The sequence below is a fragment of the Gobio gobio genome (genome assembly GCF_949357685.1).
Source record: "Gobio gobio genome assembly, chromosome: 14".
Lineage (NCBI taxonomy): Eukaryota > Metazoa > Chordata > Actinopteri > Cypriniformes > Gobionidae > Gobio > Gobio gobio.
Genome location: NC_137107.1, coordinates 19,030,184 through 19,055,551, shown reverse-complemented (window position 1 = coordinate 19,055,551; position 25,368 = coordinate 19,030,184). Strand labels below are relative to the sequence as shown.

At 39.0% G+C, this 25,368-nt stretch overlaps 1 protein-coding gene across 2 annotated transcripts in view; it reads right to left on the bottom strand.

The window, feature by feature from the left end:
• Positions 1-15,905: 15,905 nt before the first annotated feature.
• The window catches only part of ebf1b (EBF transcription factor 1b), a 142,815-nt gene continuing 133,352 nt past the window's right edge, over positions 15,906-25,368 (bottom strand). Inside the window, exons 12-17 of one of the 2 annotated variants that reach the window (XM_079835387.1) lie at positions 24,745-24,810; positions 23,831-24,008; positions 23,509-23,688; positions 20,680-20,874; positions 18,682-18,750; positions 15,906-16,862 (exon numbers count right to left, since the gene is read on the bottom strand). In XM_079835387.1, coding sequence (XP_079691513.1) covers positions 18,683-18,750; positions 20,680-20,874; positions 23,509-23,688; positions 23,831-24,008; positions 24,745-24,810 — 687 coding nt within the window. In that variant the 3' untranslated portion in view covers positions 15,906-16,862; position 18,682. The remainder of the gene's footprint in view (positions 16,863-18,681; positions 18,751-20,679; positions 20,875-23,508; positions 23,689-23,830; positions 24,009-24,744; positions 24,811-25,368) is intronic. The other variant, XM_079835388.1, reaches the window with a different exon arrangement.

The window sequence follows — 25,368 nt, the reverse complement described above, 5'->3', positions numbered from 1 at the left end:
ACCGAGGGGACCCTCGGGTCGGATGCCCTGGCCCACAGCTGGCCCCGGGAAGAACGCAAGTATGCGTTTCCCCCAGTGAGCCTTCTTGCGCAGACTCTGTGCAAAGTCAGGGAGGACGAGGAGCAGGTCCTGTTGGTCGCTCCGTATTGGCCCAACCGGACTTGGTTCCCGGAACTAGTGCTCCTTGCGACAGCACCTCCCTGGCCCATTCCTCTGAGGCAGGACCTCCTGACTCAGAGACGGGGCACCCTATGGCACCCGCGTCCGGACCTCTGGAAACTCCATGTCTGGTCCCTGGACGGGACGCGGAGGTTCTAGGTGACCTACCGCAAGCGGTAGTTGACACCATCACTTCCGCTAGAGCCCCCTCTACGAGGCGCCTCTATGCGTTGAAGTGGAACCTGTTCGTCGATTGGTGCTGTTCTCGCCGAGAAGACCCCCGAAGATGTTCGATCGCATCTGTGCTTACCTTTCTACAAGATGGGTTTGAGCGAAGGCTGTCTCCCTCCACCCTCAAAGTCTATGTCGCCGCTATCGCCGCTAATCATGAGCTCGTAGATGGAAAATCTCTAGGTAAGCACGATCTGATCGTCAGGTTCCTTAGGGGAGCGAGGAGATTAAATCCGCCTCGTCCTCCCTCCATACCCTCTTGAGACTTAACTCTGGTGCTAACTGCACTACAGAGAGAACCTTTTGAGCCTCTGCAGTCAGCTGAGTTGAAAGTTCTGTCGTTAAAGACAATACTCCTGACTGCGTTGGCCTCCATCAAGAGGGTAGGGGACCTGCAGGCATTTTCGGTCGACGAATTGTGCCTGGAATTCGGGCCCGGTAACTCTCATGTGATCATGAGACCCCGGCCTGGATATGTGCCCAAGGTTCCCACTACTCCCTTCCGGGACCAAGTGGTGAGCCTGCAAGCGCTGCCTTCGGAGGAGGCAGACCCAGCCCTAGCTTTTCTCTGTCCCGTCCGTGCTCTCCGGACTTACGTGGACAGAACGCAAAGCTTCAGGACCTCAGAGCAGCTCTTCGTCTGTTACGGAGGACAGCAGAAGGGAATGGCTGTCTCCAAGCAGAGGATGGCCCACTGGATAGTGGATGCCATCGTCTTGGCTTATCAGTCCCAAGACGTGCCCTGCCCGCTCGGGTTAAGAGCCCACTCCACTAGGGGTGTTGCCTCTTCCTGGGCGCTGGCTCGTGGCGCCTTGCTGACAGATATTTGTAGAGCTGCGGGCTGGGCGACACCTAACACGTTCGCTAGATTCTATAGCCTCCGTGTAGAGCCGGTTTCTTCCTGTGTGCTCACTTCCCATAGTCAGTAACACCGAAGTACCCGTTCTAGTGTCGGCTTGCTGCGCCATTCCCTCCCCTATGGTAGACGGATGCGTGCGCTTATTTTGCTCCAGTCGAGTTCCCCGGAACGGCGAACCCTGTTGAGTCCTCCGCAACCCGCGGCAGTCGGACGTGGCGGAGCGTTCGACGCCAGGTCTAACACTCGTATGCATTGGTGGAATTTGTGTTAGGCTGGGTTCCATATGTAGTGACCCCCACGGCGGTCCCATATGTGTATTCTTCCACGGTACGGCTCCCTACGGCGAGCCCGTGTCTTTCCCTCGGCAGAGTTCCCTCTGCCGTCCCAGGTACGTGTTGTCTCCCTCCTAATTGGCCGGGGCCACCCCTGGGACTTCCGTATGTTGTGCTGCCCACGGCCAGCCCATACGTGTATTCTCCACATGTTAACTCCCTCTGGGCATGATGTGGCTTCCGCAGCTGCCTTCACAGGCACGCTTTCCCAGCGTTATCCAATACAGTCAGCTGAGTGGGTCTTGCGGAACAGCAGCTTTGACTCTCCCTGCGTGAACTTTCCCGCCCGCATCAGATCGGGGTCTGAGGGGCTCATCGCTGGGCGCTGGAAGTGGTAGTAACTATGGCGTTTTCCATAAGGATCCCAATTCGTCGGTACGTCCGACGTACATCGAACGTGACCGACTGAATGGGAACGTCTCGGTTACGTATGGTAACCCTCGTTCCCTGAAGGAGGGAACGGAGACGTACGTCCCGTCGCCACAGTTGCTGTACCATCACTGCAGGTTGAGCCACTACGTTTGGCTCCTCAGTGAAAAACAGCATGCATTCGCTCTCGCTTCCTCGCTTCCTGCAAATCTCGCATGCCAATTGTTCATTGGCCGGTTCTAGATAGCTCGAAGCTGATAGGGGCTCCCAGAAGTGATCCCAATTCGTCGGTACGTCCGACGCACGTCTCCGTTCCCTCCTTCAGGGAACGAGGGTTACCATACGTAACCGAGACGTTTTTTTGTCTGTTTTGCACTCTTGATGTTTTAGAGATTCACCCCTTCACTGTTGAGTCCTTTTTCTCTGCATCCTGGCTGATTTGTAGATTGTATGCACACAAAAAATAATCTTCCATTCATTTCCTATGGGGGTCATTTTTAACCTGAAGGTCCTGAGTGTGACTATTTTTTTTTACGACCACTTAGACTTTTCAAATCCGGTCCCCAATTGTTTTGGTTGTTCATATACCAAGTACCAATAAAGTTTCGGACCATTCCGATGAAGCTACGATTTTTAAAAACATTTTATAAAACGCAAGATCCATCTCATCTCATTTAAAAAACTGCTTTCATGAGGCCTAAGCTTGATTATATTCAATGGGAAAAAATGGGTCATAATTATTGCATAAATATTAATTATAAATCATAAAATTATCTCAAAACAAAAAAAGAAAAGAAAAAATATTATTGAACAAAAATATATTTCATTGATTTTACTCGTATCTTTTTTATCTTAATCCCGCCCTCCGGGTCATTTTTGACCCGAAGGTCCTGAGTGTGACCCATAAATGAAGAACCCCAGAGGGTTAAATAACACAAAAAATTAGACCAGGTTTTTGTTGGTCAATGGCGCAGTCGATTTCAGTTGCCTCAAAATAGCAACAACATTATTTTTAAGCATTACAACTCGCAATTGCGATCAAGTTTATATCTTGCAATTCTGGGGGGAAAAGTCTGAATTGTGAGATAAAAAGTTTTTAATTTTTTTTATTGTATGACAGAAACAAGCTTCCATATCAAAAATGACACAAAAAAAACTTTCACTATTTCTTATATTCCTCCCTGTTCTCGCTTGTGCTATTGTAGACAATGTTTGAAACGACATATTGCTAGCATTTCTCCTTTTGATTAATCGCTTGGTATATTCCTCTTTTGTAAGTTGCTTTGGTCAAAAGCGTCTGCTAAGTGAAGTTCAAAACATAAATTCGGGAGGAGTGAACCCATGTAATCTTTCAATTAGCAACGTACACAAACGCAAATTCGGGAGGAGTGAACCCATCTAATCTTTCAATCAACTGCTAAACATATAAGCAGCCTCCTACCTCCTTCAGGCATCAGTCGTTTGCATCCCTCCACCTCCCCAACTCCACCTACTTACATTCATGTTTAACTTTCTCTTCTTCCTAGCACTAGTAGTCCCTGGGGGGTAAATCTAAGCTTGAGTGGAAGCGGCTTCCTCGAGCCCCTCCACCGCGGACAGCAAGCCAAATACGCTAAAAACCTTATCAGCTAAAGAGTATATGGGTAAACGAACTTGTGAAAAGAATAAATGTAAATTACATTATTTTTATCCCACATTATTTGTGGAAAGTGCCTTATATTCTGTACCTTCACTACAAGAGGACAAAAGAAGGTGGAAAGACAATAGATTTATTATTCTGTACTATGGGGGTCCCCAGGCTCTTATTGCAGGTTTTATAATGGCTCTAAAGTCTCTGGCAGGCCCGTGTGACCCATAGGATGTGCTTTGTCAAATATTTAAGGGGCTTAAGGTGACATCATGGATTGTAATTATCTCAATTATTTAGTGTGCAGGGGCCATCGGCTCCCATGACATCACCAAGGCCCATCTCCGTCGTTATGCTGTTCATTTGGAAAATGCTGATAATTGGGCCACAGATGAGCATTGTCCTACAGTTAGAATAAACATGTGGTGTGCATTCAACAGTAGCCAACAGTGATGAAATATTAACAATGAATTAAAGCTCACTCACTGTGAAGTCATATCACGGTAAATTTGTAGCAGGAAAAAAGGCATAACATTTTTAAGAATAGAAACAGAATAGAAACATTTGCAAGTGAAAGTATAACTTTCAATCTAAAACAAATGTATATATATATATATATATATATATATATATATATATATATATATATATATATATATATATATATATATATATATATATATATATTTACAATACTAGGTATTGATAGGGGGTGGTGGGGTTGTTGGGGATATGATATGTATATTAGCTAATTGTCAGGATAAACTAAGAACCAGGACTTTTGACTTTTGACAGACACGTCTGCAAAAAGGACAAAAATCCTTGGTGAAACTTGATTTATACCTTTGCCCTTTCCTCCTCTATGACTAAACATTTGATGTGCAAGCTCAGAGCTCTAGCAAAGTGTGTGTCCAGCAGAAATAAGACTTTTATAAATGCCCATTTCACTGCTCTTTAAAGAGAGAAGGCACACTTCCATTTGAGACATTCTTTTAACAGAAGGTACTTACATCAGCTCAAAAACATTTTGCTGAATATCTGCACACATATCTTGTTCTCATTACTTTTTTTGTTTTAAACAAGCATTATGTAAAAATCCACCTATGTTTCAGTTGCTGGACTTGTTAGCGTATATGCTTAAATTATGCATTTTTCATTTACTTTATTTATAAAGCACTATTTAATTCAACTACAGTTGCCCAAAGTGCTGTGCAGAGATCAATATAAATAAAACTAAAACATTCACAGCTAAATTCAAAGTAAAACACAGAAAAACTTGGCTCAATATGCAGTGAAATGAAATGCCTGAGATAACAAATGTGTTTTTAACCGAGTTTTAAAACTAACAATGCAGGGGTAAAAGATTCCACAGTCTAGGTGCAGCTACCGAGAAAGCCCGGTCACCCCTGAGTTTTCAGACCTGGAACAGTTAAAAGCAGCTGATCAGAGGATCTAAGAGATCTAATAGATGAGTGCCGTTTAACAGGTCTGCAAGGTAATTTAATGATTTAAAAACAAACAATAAAATCTTAAACTCTATTCGGAATAGGCATGTGCCGGTATCAAATTTTTATGTTGCGATTAATTGCTGAAGCTTTTATCACGGTATGCGGTATTATCACGGTATTGAAATTTGTTGTAAAAAAAGTGTTATCATACTATAACAGGTTTAATAACTTTATTATAACAAAAATAACCAAAAATTTAAATACAATAAAGCAATACACAAATGTATAAAGTTAACAAATATTTAAAACAGATTAAATTGCAAAAGAATGATAAAGAACAATAGGTAACCCTTTACAATAAAGTCTCACTAATTAATGCATTAACATCAACAAAGAGCGAATAACTACATTTTTACAGTTATTATTCTTTGATAATGTTAGTTAAAAAAGCAACTGTTAGTGTTAGCTCAGGTCCATTAAATAATACAGTTACAACTTTTGGTATTAATAATGTGTTATTAAATGCTGAAATTTACATTTAACTAAGATGAATACGTTTTAGAAGTTTTTTCATTGTCAGTTTGTTAATGAATGAACTAATGTTAAATAATGGAGCCTTATTGTAAAGTGTGTGTGACTGAATAACAATCAGAACACATTCAAACAATATCTAGGGCATGTAATTTAGTCCAGGTTAAAATATAAAATGTTTAAGTTTGAAAATGAATAGCCTTAAGTCTTTAAGTATCAAGTTGGTCGTGTGATGAGCACCGCGGCGAATACAGAAAACGCTTTGTTTACGAGGGTGACCGGGGAAACGGCTGCATTTCTGCTGTTCCGTCAGCGCCCTCTGCTGTCAGAGAGTGAATGTGCACTTCAACGCGTCTCCTTCACGCGTTCCGCCATGTGCTCTGTTCATGCACGTTGGGTTTTTTTTACATCAGTGCGAGTTCCTCTTTGACGTATTGTTCATTTTAAACGGTTGATGGGTAAAGTATTCTTAAAATGCATTCTAAAAATCTGAATAATTTGTAAGAAATAATTATTCACAGTATTTTGAAGTGCCCACGGTAACAATATTGTGCATGTTCATTATTGCGGTATATCGTATTACCGTTTACCGGCACATGTCTAATTCGGAAACGTACTGGCAACCAATGAAGTGATGATAAAATAGGAGTAATGTGCTCTCGTTTTCGCGTACCTGTCAGCATCCTAGCGGCGGCATTTTGGACTACCTGCAAACGCGTCAACGCTGCCCGACTGACTCAAGGAGAGTTACAATAATCAAGCCTTGAAAAAATAAAGGCATGAATGACTTTCTCAAGGTCCTTAGAAGAGACAAATGTCTTGACTTTAGCCAAATGTCTCAAATGAAAAAAGCTGGATTTAACGCTTTTCAAATTTAAAAACATTGTCAAATAAAACACGTAGATTCTTCTCCACTGTTTTACGGTAACCCACGGTAAAACACTGAAACACAACACAAGACTTGATGAGAGTACACTGATTGTTTGGGACGTTCACAGTGGGGAGCCATGATTTCCCGCTAACAATGAGATGATGTCATGCGCACTTGTTGGTCAGTGTGTATCTGGCAAAATAAAGTTGAGCTTACTTTAAAAAAAAAAAAAAAAGGCAACCTGTCGCATTCAATTTTCAACAAACTCAAACTCAACAAATTTGCTCCATTTTAAAATCAACTTAAATACTTTTGTTCATCTAATGAGTACCAGGTAATCTTTTGAACTGAAAACTTCTTGTCAAGACGACCAAAGAATGTGTAGTAATGAAAGCAGCTACAATCCTTGTTTTTTCCTCTCCATGTTTGATTTTCAAAGTTATGACATGAACATCATTTGCCTCTTAAAACTAGAGGCACACAGTTTACCCATTGCTACAATGGTACCAGACATAACATTATGACCGGTGAAGGGAAAAACACTGATTATCTCTTCATCACGGCACCTGTTAGTGGGTGGGATATATTAGGCAGCAAGTGAACATTTTGTCCTCAAAGTTGATGTGTTAGAAGCAGGAAAAATGGGCAAGCGTGAGGATTTGAGCGAGTTTGACAAAGGCCAAAACTGTGACGGTTAGACGACTGGGTCAGAGCATCTCCAAAACTGGGGCTCTTGTGGGGTGTTCCCTGTCTGCAGTGGTCAGTATCTATCAAAAGTGGTCCAAGGAAGGTACAGTGGTGAACCGGCGACAGGGTCATGGGCGGCCAAGGGTCAATGATGCACGTGGGGAACGAAGGCTGACCCCCGTGGTTCGATAAAACAGACAAGCTGTAGCTCAAAGTTGCTCAAGAAGTTAATTCTGGTTCTGATAGAAAGGTGTCAGAATACACAGTGCATCATAGTTTGTGGCTTATGGGGCTGCATATCCGCAGACCAGTCAGGGTGCCCATGCTGACCCCTGTCCACCTCCGAAAGCACCAACAGTGGGCACGTGAGCATCGGAACTGGACCACAGAGCAATGGAAGAAGGTGGCCTGGTCTGATGAATCACATTTTCTTTTACCTCACGTGGATGGCCGGGTGCATGTGCGTCTCTTACCTGAGGAACACATGGCACCAGGAGGATGCACTATGGGAAGAAGGCAAGCCGGCGGAGTCAGTGTGATGCCTTGGGCAATGTTCTGTTGGGAGACCTTGGGTCCTGCCATCCATGTGGATGTTACTTTGACACGTACCACCTACCTGAGCATTGTTGCAGACCATGTACACCCTTTCATGGAAACGGTATTCCCTGGTGGCTGTGGCCTCTTTCAGCAGATAATGCGCCCCGCCACAAAGCAAAAATGGTTCAGGAATGGTTAAAGGAGCACAACAACGAGTTTGAGGTGTTGACTTGGCATCCAATTTCCCCAGATCTCAATCCAATCGAGTGGGATGTGCTGATGCAGGGGTGGACTCCATGCCCCGATGAGTCAGGGCTGTTTCGGCAGCAAAAGGGGGACCAACACAATATTAGGAAGGTCATAATGGTATGCCTTGATGTTAATGTTATTGCTAAATGCTAAACATTGTTTAGTTGCCTTGACAATAAGTTTTTAGTTGAAATCTATCTTCTACTCATTTTCACGAACAAAAGTTTTTAAGTTGACTTTAACTGCAGCGATTTAGTTGAGTTCACTTAAAATGTTGAGTGTGATAGGTTGCCTAATTTAGCTCAACTATTTTTTTACAGTGTTGTAATGTCCCCACAAGGATAGTAATACCAGTAAATATTTGGGCCCAAGAATAAAACAGCTTATAAAGCATCCTAAAGTAAGTGTTTTGAACATCTAAAAATGCAGAAAGTTTTGTGTGATTGGTAGGTTTAGGGCTATAGGGTTAGTGTAGGGGGGCAGAATATACAGATTGTGCACTATAAAAATCTTTACATCTATGGGAAATCCCCATGATGTGTGTGTGTGTGTGTGTGTGTGTGTGTGTGTGTGTGTGTGTGTGTGTGTGTGTGTGTGTGTGTGTGTGTGTGTGTGTGTGTGTGTGTGTGTGTGTGTGTGTGTGTGTGTGTGTGTGTGTGTGTGTGTGTGTGTGTGTGTGTGTGTGTGTGTGGGCATGTTTTTGTGAAATATCAGGACACAAATGTGTATAATGACATGGGTATGACATAGGTATTACAAAAAGAGGGTGAAATATGAGGACGTTCCCCATGTCCTCACTTTTCAAAATGCTTATAAATCATACAGAACAAGTTTTTTTTCACAGAAAGTGAACTGCACAGTCTCCTGTGAGGGTTAGGTTTAGGGGCAGGGGCAGTGTAAGGGGATAGAAAATACGGTTTGTACAGTATAAAAACCATTACGCCTATGGAATGTCCTCACATTTCACAAAAACAAACATGTGTGTGTGTGTGTGTGTGTGTGTGTGTGTGTGTGTGTGTGTGTGTGTGTGTGTGTGTGTGTGTGTGTGTGTGTGTGTGTGTGTGTGTGTGTGTGTGTGTGTGTGTGTGTGTGTGTGTGTGTGTGTGTGTGAGAGAGAGAGAGGGTGTGTGTGAGCTGTATAGCTGCCTATAGCTGAAATGTTCTCATTTCATATTGATTCACTTTACACCATTATTGAACTGAACTGAATTAACACAAAACTGTCTTGAGCTGAATAATGACACTATTGACTTCTGTAGAGCTGCTTTACAGCAGAATTTGAATTTGTCTCATATTTGATAAAGTTTGCATCATTGGTGGTTATTTTTTCTGTTTATTACTGTGAAGCTGCCTTGAAACAAGCATAAATGTACAGCATAAATCAAGGCGACTTGACTTTTTAGTGAGTGGATGTTTGTGTAGAGGTCTTTATGCTGACAATCAGGGGTATCATGCTCCTATTTTTATGTATTTATTTTATGTTCACGATAAATTTATGTATTAAGGGTTTCAATTAAAAGAGGTTTAGCAAATGTATAAAAAGGACCCAAGTGAAGGCTGGTTACTGAGATTTATTGTGAAAAGCATAAAACGTAATTTTATTTTCTTATTTGAATGGCAAAATTATGATTGATCTATATCAATCCAAAGGAAATCTAACCCCCCGACCCCCCCAACAGATATTTTATCATGGAGCGATTGTTGCACTCAATATTCCCGCCTCCCATACTAACCCTAGTCCTATCCAGAGTAAAACTGACCCAGAATCAGCCATCCCCTCCCACTCATTAACATTAGGAACATCCCAAACCTTGCACGAGTCTGCAATGATTTTAACAACCCTGCTGTCAGTCAGGATAAATAGCTCTCCATCCCTGATTGTTAAATTATGCCCTCTATTATTCATCAATCTGTTCAGTGGCTGCATTAGAGGAGAGGGTATGACAGACAGACAGAGGGAGAGACGGGGGCAGCTCACAGGGGTTAAATGCAGGAGGGAAGTGGCAAGACACACTCACACTGATCCATTAGCTAATGGAAGCCTAAAGCACTGTCACTTAACCCCCTGTGTACCCATCATTGTCACACACACCTCCCAGCTGTGTGTGTGTGTGTGTGTTTTGTGAACATGTGTGCACACAGCACAGTTGAAGGTAATAAAAAGAAGATCAAGAGTAGAATTCATGTTTTAGTGCTTAAAAGACCGTTTGAAAATGATTGTGTCTCTACAAAAACATCCATGCACACAGCATTGGTACTAATACGGAGCAAGGAAAACCTAACCTAACTCATTTAATTACTTGACATGTTTAATCTTAGTGATTTCTTAAGTTATTCACGCCTGCCGGCTGTGTACGGATGATGTTTTGTGCCGCTATTTTGTATTCTACGAGAAGTCTAGTTTATTTTCCCCTAAAAACGGGTGGTGACAAAATTGACAGTTAAGTTCCCGGATGTGTCGGTAGTCTGTTTAGTTCTAAATAAGATACTTTAAAGAACCATCTTTTTTTAGTGTTGACCTAGCGAACGCTCATGCCTTAAATGTGTAAGTACAATCAACTTGGCTGTGTAAGTCATTTAGACTTAAATTACATTAAACTGACAAACAGTTAGTTGAATTTGAATTTTGATGAGTTGAAGTAATGTAAAAAAAAAAAAAAAAATTGTTGTCATGACTTGATCATGTCATTATTTTTTACAGTGTAGGTACTTTTTTACTTCTGTCATATACCTAAAATTGTGTGATTTGTTTTGGAAAGATGTGCTTTTACTTTACAAAGTGGTCCGACTTATGATTATGATGAGTAAAACTATTCCATCTAGTTAAATACATATACATTTCAGAACACTCTAATGCCTACCACAACAACACCCTGGCATCACGGCGGTGAGCACTACTCACATTTTCTTGTTCCAGTCATGTTATTTTCTCTTACAGAACAAAGTCGCGGACATCAAATAACCCAAAGAATTTCGACACAGAAGTTAAAATGCTCCAGACAATCAGCTCGAGTGAAAGATAATTGGGGGAAAATGGAAAACCGACACAGCCACTGAATTTCCAGAGAACTCAAACTGTACAGTAAATGTACTGAGAGGTCAGTGGACAGACGTTTTTTTCAAGCCAGTCAGATCAGTTGAGTTTATATATGCGAGTATATCTGCTGATGGCTGTAAATGTAAATGATGAATCAATTAAGTGCCAAATGCATTTTAATTAAAAAAGGACCTGAGCCATCATTAATATGTTAAAGCGACAGTGGGCATATTTTTTATGCCAGAAGGATGTAATATATTAATGAACTAGAGTCATTAAAATGGTCCATATTACTAATAAGGGGCACTTAATTTCTGATGTGAATATAAATTGACTTCTACTTGTATTGCAGAAGACAGGCTTGTGTGTGAATGTGTGATCATGTGAAATGCAGTAGTCTGAACGCCTGCACTATAACAATGTCTTTGTTCATATGTAATAATTGCTTTATTACAAAGTCGTAAATACAGTACATAATCATTTCTAAAAACAAATAATTTTGGTGACACTTCATAATAAGTATAGTGTAATAAAGTATCTACAAATCATCGCAAATAGTTAATTAATAGTTTATAAACAGTAGTTATTAGACTATATATAAATAGCGAGTTCTTCATTCATTGTCACTTTAATTAACAAAGTGTTATTGTTTAATTTTGCTCATATGAGAGTTAGATAAGGCTTTGTCAACAACGTATTAACTGTAAATAGTTCTCACTTTTTAGATAGTAGATTAGGTCACTGAAAATTACATTAATTAAGTGCTTTAAACCAACCTTTAATGGACATTAATTGCATTATTATTAAGAATTCATTTAAATGTTTACAAATACATAAAGCCTATCACCAAAACTAAACATAACCATAATCACTTAAAAATAAATAAATAAGAATTAGGGGTAGGTTTAATATACATTTTGTACAGTATAAAACTCATTATTTCTATGGAAAGTCCCTATAAAACATGGAAACTCAATGTGTGAATATGAATCTGCATCCAAGCCTTACATCACCAAGTGCAATGCAAAGCGTTGGATGCAGTGGTGTAAAGCACGCCGCCACTGGACTCTAGAGACGTGTTCTCTGGAGTGAGGAATCTCGCTTCTCTGTCTGGCAATCCGATGGACGAGTCTGGGTTTGGCATTTGCCAGGAGAACAGTACTTGCCTGACTGCATTGTGCCAAGTGTAAAGTTTGGTGGAGGGGGGATTATGGTGTGGGGGTTGTTTTTCAGGGGTTGGGCTTGGCCCCTTAGTTCCAGTGAAAGGAACTCTTAATGCTTCAGCATACCAAGACATTTTGGACAATTTCATGCTCCCAACTTAGTGGGAACAACTTAGTTTGGGGATGAAGCTGTTATAGCAGCAAAGGGTGGGCCAACTCCATGATATTAAACCATTAATAATGGGATGTCATTAAGGTATGGGTTTGTTCTTATCTATGATTTGATTTTTTTAAATGAAAAAAAAAAAAAAACACAAAGAATGAAGAGTCACAGACAAGAGGAAACTTTAATTAAATATTGTGAAAGTCAAAAAGTTATTTTACAGTTCAAAGGTAATTAAAAAATGATCATCTTTACAGTAGTTTCTTTTTATATTTTTCACCAGTAATAACTGCCCACTGAAAGTCCAGTCTACAACAAGTATGCAATCAACAGGTAAAATAGTAGCAGACTTCTTTTCAGTTTGGATGTGTGGCATAATAATGAATAAATCAAGCGACCACCAAATGATTTGCAATTGATGCCCACTTAAATAATGGGGAAAGCCATATAAACTGACAAAAACTTCAAAAATTCAATATGCAGGGACTTGATTTGTGATGAGATGAACTGAAACAAGAATGGGATGAAACTCATTAAGACGTGACAATGGAGAGAAGTGTCATGGACTGACATGTACGAGCAGTAACTGTATAGACTCTTGTGCTGTTACGCCATAGTTTAACTTGTTAATTTATTTATTTCTACCCAAACAATCTAAATACATTTTTTAAAAATAAATAAATAATGTAAAAAAGAGAAATCTGCATTAAGACATTTGATTGTTGGTACACTTCCATGAGAACACAAGGATTGTAGATATGTGTATTATTTTCCCTTTAAAACGGGGGATTCCGAAGGAAAACTATTCAAAAAGAGGGAGATATTACTGGATATTTGCTGAGCATGAAAACAATAACTATCGTTTTCTCTCTAAGGTTCAGAGAGGCAAAATCATAAGATTATTATATTGTTTACCTAGTGAATATATTCTCAAACTTCATTGCATTAAAAGTGAACAAATCTTGCCATCTGTGACAAAATTGTATAACACATTTTCATAAAGAAAAAAAAAGGAAAAAACGAATGGACTAAAAAACGCTTTTGTTCTTTGACATACAAAATTACTATACACATAAAATTCCAAAATCACATTTATGGACACAAAATGGCAGATGACAAATAAAAACAGATCATCGCCAAACGATGAGCGAAAACACACAAACATGTAGACAGTTTGAAGCATGTACAATTTCAAGCGATACATACAATATTCTTATGGATATCCTACATATATATCCCTTCGTGATCATTGTCAATAAGATCTGCTAAGTATGCCGTAAACATTATATCAGTGACACTAGGTTGTATAAAGCTGCCTTATGACTCCATTCTGATGTATAAATATAACAATGACTTTGGCAAAGTAAAAGAGAATTACAAAATCAAACATATTTATCAGTCTGTACAAAGCATGTTAAAACCCAAAGTAATGTCTTCCTCTAGATCTTTGATCATTCATGCAGAGCGTTCACAGTGCTGACACCCCTCATGTCTTAACCGTACGATCAAACCGAGGCCCAAAAACGGGCGACAGGTCTGATCTGATGGGGTCACGGACAGCATAAAAGGCTATTCATCATTTCATGTGCATAGTTATAATTTAATGGTCATTTCAATCAATTGATTTTGAAGCCTTTTGCAGCTTGAATCCAATGAAAACTCGAAACTAGTTGAGAACCACTGATCTACAAGAAAAGCAAAACGGCTCCGACAAGCATTAAATACTTCATCGTTTCCCTCCTCGATCTTTCAGTCTCACCATTATCTGCCTACTGGAGGAAGTCCAGCGCAAACTAAATGCTAAAAGTTATCCGTTTTTCTAAAACACAGACAAGTAAAAAGGAAAATAGGTCTCAAATGGCATAACACACTGATCATTTGCATTTTTGTTGTCCACACTCCACAAACATAAATCCTCATTAGAGAGTAGATAGATTGTAAAAGGAAGCAACGGTCGCTTTAGAACGTTTGGGCTTTGACTGCCTTGTCTCTGTATGTGTACTTGTCTTTGACTATTTTGTCTAACTATGGGTACGTGTTTGGTCTATACATTTTGGTGTTACACGATGAGAAAACTGGAGATGAGAATGAAACGTCAAATGTTGCCTTCAAGTCATGTCAAAATGAACATATTTGCCTCAGAAATATCTTCCTTAAGCCTTTCCAAGTTAAGAGTTGTGCCAATAAAAATCATTATGGAAACAATTTAGTATTGACTGTGATTATTTTGGATGCATTTTGTCTGCTATCGATCAAGAATAGCAATAAAGCTAAACCGAAAAACTACTTTTGAGCGACAAAACAATATAAAAAAACATAAAGCATCAGGTACACCATTTGATTTTAATTTTGTTGCATTAGTACTAAAGTGTCACTATGGAAGCTTGTTTCCGCCAGGGAATATATTTCTGACTTTTTTTCTTGCGATTGTGAGTTTATATTTCGCAATTCCTACGTTTTTTCATAAAACCGCATCTTATAAGTCAGAATTTCGAGAAATAAACAAAATTGTGAGAAAAATCAGCTGACAGTTCTGACTTTGTAACTCGCAATCTCAAGATTATTTCTCGCAATTGCAAATTTCCTACTTTTTTCTCAGACTTGGGATATAAAGTCAGAATTGCGAGATATAAACTCACAATTTACGAGTTCAAAAGACAGAATTGCGAGATTTAAACAAAATTTTTTGTTTTAAAGTCTGAATTGCAGAAATAAACACAATTGCGAGTTATAAAGTCAGAATTGCGAAATATAAACACAATTGCGGGTTATAAAGTCCGAATTGCGTGATATAAACACAATTGTGTTATAAAGTCAGAATTGCGAGATATAAACACAATTGTGTTATAAAGTCAGAATTGCGAGATACAAACACAATCGTGTTATAATGAAGTCCAAATTGTGAGATATAAACACATAAAGTCAGAATTGCGAGATATAAACACAAAAAGTCAGAATTGCGAGATATAAACACAATTGTGTTATAAAGTCCCAATTGCGTGATATAAACACAATTGTGTTATAAAGTCAGAATTGCGAGATATAAACACAATAGCGAGTTATAAAGTCCGAATTGCGTGATATAAACACAATTGTGTTATAAAGTCAGAATTGCGAGATATAAACACAATTGTGTTATAAAGTCAGAATTGCGAGATATAAACACAATTGTGTTATAAAGTCCCAATTGCGTGATATAAACACAATTGTGTTATAAAGTCCGAATTGCGAGATATAAACACAATTGTGTTATAAAGTCCCAATTGCGTGATATAAACACAATTGTGTTATAAAGTCCGAATTGCGAGATATAAACACAATTGTGTTATAAAGTCCCAATTGCGTGATATAAACACAATTGTGTTATAAAGTCCGTATTGCGAGATATAAACACAATTGCGAGTTATAAAGTCCGAATTGCGTGATATAAACACAATTGTGTTATAAAGTCAGAATTGTGAGATATAAACACAATTGTTATAAAGTCAGAATTGCGAGATATAAACACAATTGCGAGTTATAGTCAGAATTGCGAGATATAAACACAATTGTGAGTTATAAATTGCAAGGGAATTTTTTCTCAGAATGGCAAGATATAAACTTGCAATTGCAGGAGATAAAGTCACAATTACCTTTTTTTTTGTGGCAGAAACCAGCTTCCATACTTCACACATGAAATGCCAAACATGACCAACATACAGTATATATCTTCAAAATAAATGTTTGTTTGTTTTTAAATCATAACTTCACTTGGGGACTTGAAGGCAGCATAATCTCAGCAAATGGAATATGAGTGTGAATATCCGAACATGACGGTAAAAATGCAAAAGAGCTGAGTTTCTCCCTTTGGCATTTACAAAAAAAAAAAAAAAGGCATAAATGATATCTTCGCCACCACAGTTTAAATATAAATTCACATTGCTGGCACATTTTGTAGACCTGATTGACCAAAAGTTCTTCAAATTCAAAAGCAATTTAGCAAATTCAGTGGGACATTACTGCGCAAAAATCACCTGCAATCCTTCATTAGCATCTAAAATCATAAATAGAAACCACTGCAATATCGTGTCAGGTATCATTTCATAAAAGGGTGATACACACAGAAACACACAAATATGATGGCAAATCAATAACTACGTTTTTTAAAATAAATAGACCTCTCATGTTATAGTGTAGATGGGGCGGTTGAGCATCGTCTGTGCTGTCGCTCCTTATCTTAAAAAGTGTCTAGAAGGTGAGTACAAATTTCAACATCAAAACAGGGAGGTACAACAGTTCAGTTCAATATTTTTTCTCTCATATCGTTCTTCCTCTATATCTTTTTGTTTCAAAGCAGATTGTGTTAAAAAGGGCCTGAGTTTGTAGTTTTTCATCCTTCAGAACAGGACCGCGAGGTCAGTCCAGCGCCGGAGTTTTCTGCACACGCTCAGTGAGACCAGTGGCATGAAAGAGCATGTTTCATCTTTTTGTCTGCACACAGACGCTCACGCACGCACGCACACACACACACACACACACACACACACACACACACACACACACGCACACGCACACGCACAGACACACCCTACATGGGAGGAACGATCATTCCAGGGATAACTGTGAAGAGAGAGAGCGAGAGAGAGTGTTAGTTCACTCTACTCCATTAAATAACCCTTCATTAAAAGAGCTGCATATAAAATGTGACTGGCAAAAGTTTGGAATATTTAAGATTTTGTATGTTGTGCTCACCAAGGCTGCATTTGTTTTCTATTGTAATATAATTCAAATTGTAATGTACTCCTGTGATGCAAAACATCATTACTCCGGTCTTCAGTGTCACATGATCCTTTAGAAATCATTATAACATGCTGATTTGCTGCTCAATTATTATCAGGTATTATTGGTGCTCATAATAATAATGATTCTTCTTTTTATCAATGTTTTTGCTGCTTAATATTGTTGTTTCTTCGATGATTTTTTTAATGAGTAGAACGTTCAGAAGAACATTTATTTGAAATATAATGTAACATTATAAATGTCTTTATTGTCACTCTTGCTCAATTTAAAGCATCCTTGCTGATTAAAAGTATTCATTTATGTTTTTTATTTTATTTACCTCAAACAGTCTCCACAAAAATATTAAGCAGCACAACTGTTTTCAACATTGATAATAATCATAAATGTTTCTTTAGCAGCAAATTAGCATATTAGAATGATTTCTGAAGGATCATGTGACACTGGAGACTGGAGGAATGATGATGAAAATTTAGCTTTGCATCACAGGAATAAATAGCATTTTAAAATATGTTAAAATGGAAAACAGCTCTTTAATTACTGCATTTTTGATCAAATAAATATACAGTCTTGGTGAGCACAAGAGAAAAAAAATCTGAATTATTCTTATAACTTTTGACCAGTAATGCACGTAAAAGTGTGAGTTGTACAGCAAAGCCAGCATTGCCACGAGACTGGACATCATTTCATATTTTCCTCAGCTATTAATAGTTCTTCAAACTCAGCAATCTGTTTTCACATCTGCATAACAAACCATGGCCCTTTCAGACGAGGAATAAATCCTAAACTCTTTCAGTGTCAACGCAGAATTGGCACAAACTAGACACTTGAAGCGGTTTATTAAACGCCTCCTAATTGCAAGCAGTCATCTTTATTGTTCTGGGCTTGTAAGGCCATGTTGCCCTGGTGTGCACCCCTCAAAATTATGAATTCATCAGAAATCAGATACAGTCTAATATCACGTCAATTGAAATTTATTCCAGAAACGTCACTCTTTTTAATATGAGTTAGGCCAAAATGTACTCTTTTTTTAACATGGGGAAAATGCTTAGCACTGCAGATCTGACTCAACATGAGTTTAGCAACTGCTGACAAACAAGAAAGAAAAAAAAGAGAGGTGAACTATTCTGGAGGGGTTGTGTTCTCTAGGAACTGCTGGAGGTTAAACACAACCCCGAACACATGCAAACACATGCTCATACATAAAATTAACACATCATTTTGAATGTAACATGCTCTGCAGGTTTATGATAAAACAGAAAACTGTGTGATATATGGGAAACATGGGATATTTAAAGGCGAAGTGTGTAAAGTCTGCACCATTAGCGTCAACAAATCAAATTGCAAAAATAATGACTGTTTTCAAACAGGTTTCTCAAACATTCCTCATGTCTGTCATTGGTTGGACAAACAGAAACTCCCACCTCACACCACTGGACAAACTGAGTTTCTTATAGCTGACTCCGCATGTTAAACTCGGATTGGAGAAAGTATTTAAATGTCAAAAATTACACACTTTACCTTAAAAAATTTAATGTTTACTATGCAAAATCTGTTATTTGTAGGAATGGATGGATGATCAGATGCAGAAACATGTGAGGAGAGGGATAAACATGGGAGGAGTAACTGATGAGTAACATACTTCAGGAGAAGGCCAGGCCTTGGAGTGCGCTGGCTGTGGAGTACTTGTTAGAGTCGACAAAAGACTGATCTGAGGGCAGTGGAGAGAAGAAGAAGGGAAAGGGAAAGAAGAGAGAGAGGTTAATATCAGACCGAATGATGGGTGAGTATATGGTCAAAAGGAAGATTAGACATTCATGCTTCTAGTTTACTACGTCACAGATCCTTTCTGGACTTTAGTGATGTTACACTACCAATCAAAAGTTTGGGGTCATTAAGACTTGTAATAATATTTCACAGTATTACTGCTTTTCATATATTTTTGATCAAATAAATGCAGCCTTGGTGAGCATAAGACACTTTCAAGAAATCTTATTGACCCCAAACTTTTGAATGGGAGTGTATGCACAACCATAAAGTGTCTCTTTCTTGCAGTTTTTGTATTGTTTTGTGTTGTATTGGAGTAATGTATACAGCATAATGCAAATTTTAGGGGTTGCCAAAAGAAATAAAAACAAAGCATTTGGGGGAACGTTTCAATAAAGTTTCAATAACTTATTCAGACAGTTTCCATTAAAGGGTTAGTTAACCTCAAAATGAAAAATTCTGTCATCCATTACCCTCATGATGTTCTAAATCCATAAGACTTTCATTCATCTTTGAAACACAAGTGAAGATATTTTAAATGAAATCGGAGAGATTTCGGTCCCTCCATTGACAGCCTACGCAACATACGCCACATGAAGAGATCGTAAAACTAACCCATATGAATTGAGCGGTTTAGTCCAAATTTCCTGAGGAGACTTGAACAGATTTAATTTAGGCTTTTATTCACATATACACATTGTTCAGCGGACACAACTGAACCTGCTTGACGCACGAAAACCAAACCTCATTTTCGATTCTCGCGGAAGCTCAAACGTGCTACGTAACACACAAGACTGAACCTCATTGGTTCTTGCTGAAGCTCAAATGTGCTGGGTAACAAGAATGAACCTCATTGGTTCTTGAGGAAGCTCAAATGTGCTGGGTAACACAAAAGAACCTCATTGGTTCTTGAGGAAGCTCAAATGTGCTGGGTAACACAAGAATGAACCTCATTGGTTATTGCTGAAGCTCAAACGTGCTGTGTAACACAAGAATGAACCTCATTGGTTCTTGCTGAAGCTCAAACGTGCTGCGTAACACAAGAATGAACCTCATTGGTTATTGCTGAAGCTCAAACGTGCTGTGTAACACAAGAATGAACCTCATTGGTTCTTGCTGAAGCTCAAACGTGCTGCGTAACACAAGAATGAACCTCATTGGTTCTTGCTGAAGCTCAAACATGCTGTGTAACACAAGAATGAACCTCATTGGTTCTTGCTGAAGCTCAAACGTGCTGCGTAACACAAGAATGAACCTCATTGGTTCTTGCTGAAGCTCAAATGTGCTGCATAACACAAAAAGAACCTCATTGGTCCTATTTCATTAAAAATATCTTCATAATTATTCGAAAAAATATTCGAAAACCTCATTTTCAATTCTTGCGGAAGCTCAAACGTGCTGCGTAACACACAAGAATAAAGCTCATTGGTTCTTGCTGAAGCTCAAACATGCTGAGTAACACGAGAATGAACCTCATTGGTTCTTGCTGAAGCTCAAACATGCTGCGTAACACAAAAAATAACCTCATTGGTCCTATTTCATTAAAAATATCTTCACTTTGGAAGATGAACAAAAGTCTTACGGGTTTTGAATGACATGAGGGTGAGTAAATGAAGACAGAACTTTCACTTTTGGGTGAACTATCCCTTTAACTGCATTACAGGTGCCAAAAGGCACCAAATTTAGTTGCGTAAGACTTTCCTTTTGAAAAGTCGACCCCCTGGAAGTAATTAGCACACTTGTATACAATGGTATACAGTGTTGTCAGTGTTTTGGGTGAACATCCTTTTGCCGTGCTGTAGTACTTTCATTTTTTTTTTAAAGTTTTATGATGTCATTACTGTCATTTGAGTGTGAAGGACTTGCGCATTACCTTGGAGACCGTTCCCATTGGTGCTGGTGCATGTCGGTGGAGGTGAGGACTGGGGCCGAACGACAGGAGCGAACGCGCTCTTCTGTTTCACAGCTGAAACCATGTTTGCCGGAGAGAAGGAGAAGATTCCAGAGGAGCTGCTGCAGTTTGAGGGCAGGCTGGTGGAGGAGGCCATGGTGGGGCTGGAGGGGACGACTGCAGGAATGCAGGAAGTGAGGTTGAGAAATACATTTTGGATTTAGCAGAAAGTCAAGGAAGGAAGAGATAAATTCATGGGGGAAAGAGTTTAGGGAGCAAAATGATTAGTTGCAATTCAACTAAATCACTTCAGAAGAAGCAAATTAGGTTCAAAAAATCTTTGATGTTAAAACATTCTCCTTTCCCAATTAAAATAACAACGTTTAACGTTTAGCTATTTGCTTTGGGTTCATTTTGTTATTTGAGATGGTTTTCATTTTTATATTCATCACTTAAAATCCAAGTTGCCACATTGAATTAGTTCGAGCGAAACCTTGTAACAAATGCACAATCCATTAATCAAGTCTAATCAATTGATGAAAACGGGAAGCTAAGCAGGGGTCTCTGGGACTGATTGGAAGTGATTTGATGGAGTCGGTGAGCCTTTTATAATGCTTGTTAACATTGCAGGATGTTAGCAGTGCATTTCAAGTGTTAGCCCATCAATTACTTTATTGATTTAATTAACAGTCTTAATTCAGGGGCCAAAATGGAATTTAAATTTGACAGTGGTAGTAAAACGCTGTTTTCTGTCAAAAGAACCAGAGTCGTCGGAGGATAAAGTGGGCAGAGCTGCACCGCCGAATTCCTGATTGCTTTCTTTTCTTTTGGGCGGGGTGTTCGTGTCTAATTTGTGCGTGCCGCTGGTCTCTTTAACTAACTCAATCTTCCCCTTTTTGAAGATTTAGGAGGCGTTTACACGACACCGTTTTCAACTAAAAACTATTTATGTGTTTTGGACGTTCATTTAACGGCGTTTTGGAGGCCTGAGAAAGCAAACTTTTGAAGACAGGTTTCGAAGTACCCGTTTTTGAAAACAATACCGTTATTATCACTGTGTAAACGACAAAAATGTGAATTTGTGAAAACGGTGACACCATGCGCATCACGTGTTCAGTCTAGAGGCGCAAAGTAACATCGCCAACTACTGGCCAAACAGCAGAACACAGCGTATTTAGTCGTTTACGCGAATCCGTGTGAACAGGGATTGTTTTGACACTGTTGTTGTCTATAAGCAAAAAATGCCAAGGAAAACCTTTCCGTGTTTAATACATTGTTGTTGTGTAAACGTGTACCTTTAGTGTCGAATTTCCCCCCAAACACACACCCCTCACTGATCAAGTCATAATTAAGCCAAACAAACACATCGCAATTCTTTTGTCTCTGGCTCAGTTTCTCGTCTCTGGTTAATTGGAAGGAGCGAGCAATTAAGAATTAGCACAATAAATAACAGCTGGAGTGAGGTGGCGCTGTCAGGCGAGCAGAAGAGAGAGCGCGTCGACAGTTGAGGAGAAGAGAACTTTTAAAGAGCTGTTGAATACAGACGGCGGAGCAGGAGGATTGTGGGAATTCTCAGTTGGGAATTGTATCAGACCTAAAGGCCCATACTGTCAGACTTCCTGCAATGATTGCGCATCAAAGACAGAAGTTTGTTTGGAAACAAAGCCTTGTTTGAGTGTGAATTAAAGGGATAGTTCACCCAAAAATGAAAATGTTGTCATAATTTACTCACCCTCATATTGTTCCAGACCTGTATGAGTGTCTTTGTTCTGTTGAACACAAAAGAAGATATTTTAAAGAAGGTTGGTAATCAAACAGTGGACGGTAGTCATAAACTGCCATAGTAGGGAAGTCAATGGCTACAGTCAACAGTCTGGTTACCAAGATTCTTTAAAATATCTTCTTTGTGTTCAACAGAACAAAGAAACTGAGAGAACTATCCGTTTAAGCACTTCAACTGTCAAATTTCACCCCAGAAATCAAAAGTTCCAAAAGATTGCACTTTAAATGCTTTTTAAATGTATTTTAAAAGATTGCATGTATTCAAACAGCACAGGAAGGCTTGGCACAGCAGGTCTGACTTTTACAGTAATGACATCACATTTTTTGCATTCACTGCTGTTCAGCGAATTTTCCCTAGCAAAATCCAGTCATTTCAAAAGGAATCCATGCATGATTCACATGAGATCATGTTCAAGTCTGTCACACCAATTTGCCACACTGACCAACAGATCGCTGCTTGGTTTGAAAGTCACTCCTGTGTGAGCTGCGCTTTATACATCACGACACTATTGACAATGGACATTTTTGCTCATGAAATTTCACAGAAGTTATGCTACACTTTGACCACACTTTTAAAGTGCAAGTCAGATTTGAGAGCTACAGAAGAGGGGAAGCATTTTTTTACTTATATTAAAACGGCAATCTGTTTCTGACATAAAGCAATCATATGGCTTCAGATATTTTTGAATATAGTGCTTGAGTCATGTGGAATACACACAAAAACTTGAGGTAGGATTAATTTTGAAACAATTTACACACAATTGCTGGTAAATTTCATATATAAAAAAAGAAACGGCTAGAAAATAACATTAAATTAAATGTGAAATTTTGAAATAGAAAGACAGAAATAATCTGATAAACCAATAATCATACAACTTTGAAACTGTCGATACTTTTAAGCACTTTTAAGGTGAATTTTCATCATTTCACTTCTATTGTATGGAAAAGGGCAGCTTGGACATTCTGATAAACATCTCCATTTGTGTTTCATGGACGAAATATATAGAATATATCATCTCGAAAACTCACTTGCGTAGGGCGAGTTGGCGGCCGAGCCGTTCAGGAAGCTCGGCGAGCCGGTCAGGTTGGTCATGCCGCCGTTGCCGTAGCCATTCATGCTGGTGGATACCGTACTGTAACTGCTCTGCTGAGGGGTGGAACTGGGCACATAGCCGTGCGGTGATACGCTACTCGTGTTACGACTGAAACCTGCAGCCAGAAACACAGAAACCTTAGGTCGACTTACCCTTACGCACACAGCTTTGATGAACTTTACACATCACTAAAGCACACTTGTGCAAGTTTGCATGTGTGTGTGAGGAGAGAAAAAGAGATTGAAACAATATCTCACCCTGGTTTCCACCCTGAGACGACTCTGAGACGTTAACAGCGAGCTGTCCAGTGAAAGAGTTCACTCCCATCATGCTTGCATGGACGGAGCTGTTGGTGAGGCCGGTGAGCTGGTTGTGGTTTCGTGGCACATTGTACAGGGCTTCAGCGATGTCTGCTGCTCGCTTTAGAATTATTTCCTAAGGAAAAATGATTCATCATCTCTCACAATTTAACACTTTCAGTGGATATATGAGTGTTGACTTTTATATCCATGGGATGGGATGATTATTATTAATAATCTTTTTTGGTTTTTAGTTTGTGTTATATGAAGGTCACATTAGAGACACATTAGGTCTTGGAAACTTTTTATCACTACTTTATTTTTTCCCCCTACATTTCATATGCCTTTTTATATGTAACTTGTATTGTATTGTACCTTTTATTGTGTCAGACAAACAAGGCTTGTGTTACAACAAAATGTAATATTTATTGTGTTAAAATTATTTAAATATATATTTTAACAGAAATGACATCCCTCCGTTGTGGCGTCATTTCCTCCATGACTATTTTGTCACTAATAGCTTATTTTTCTTCAAATGTTAGTGTACTTCTTTAACAAGAAGCATGTTTTTGATACATTGTGAGTACAATATTATAAAAAATAGTTTGAAATGCCATTTCCACCATTGTCATTTCCATTACAGACGACTGTTAACCCCAATACATCATTTGGCATGTGGTGAAAATGTTCATTCTTCAGTGATGTATGTACACCATTAGTAGACAGATTTAAACTACTAAGAGTTTTTTTAAGGGAGTTATTTTTCTTAAATAGAGACAGAAACACCCATATTTTTTCCAAATGTGTTAGGAGCAAACTGACGGTGAAGAGAATTCATGCAACTGTTACGTATCAATGATAATACTCCTCACCTGGTTGTTATGGGGCATTCCATAAAGTGCTTCCACCAGATCTGCTGCTCTCTTCAAAATCACTTCCTGTATGCAAAATAACACACAAACAAAGAAAATATTGATGATAAAAAAGATTTAGAGCCCGTTTCATCCTCAGTTCATTGTTTATACATCTACAATCCATAATACGTGTCACTTGTAACTATACAATGTGATGTTGTTCTCTTTCACAGATGAAAAAAGGGTTGAATTTCCGTTTAATAACATCAGTGATCACAGCCAAGTGGAACACATGGAGCTGATGTTTGCTCAATTGTTCTGTGTCTGTCAGGATGAAAAAGTGCAGTATTTCAGCAAACATCTGCTTTGCGTTGAGGAAGGACAATGCAATCTATGTTTGCAGTGAAGGTCACTCGGTTTCACAGTACTGGGCAATAACTCAGCAGAGAGCCAGCTCTCGTAAGAGCTCTTGCGATGACGGTACATCAGAGAGGGAATCGATGCGTTCCTGCTAATGAGAAGTAATTACTTTAACATATGCTTTTCTGAGCAGTCACATGATGGGGAAGAAGGACAACGGGTGTCATGATTGTTTAAGTGCAATGGCTGGAAAGCATTAGTGACTTTTGTGTTGTTTTAATA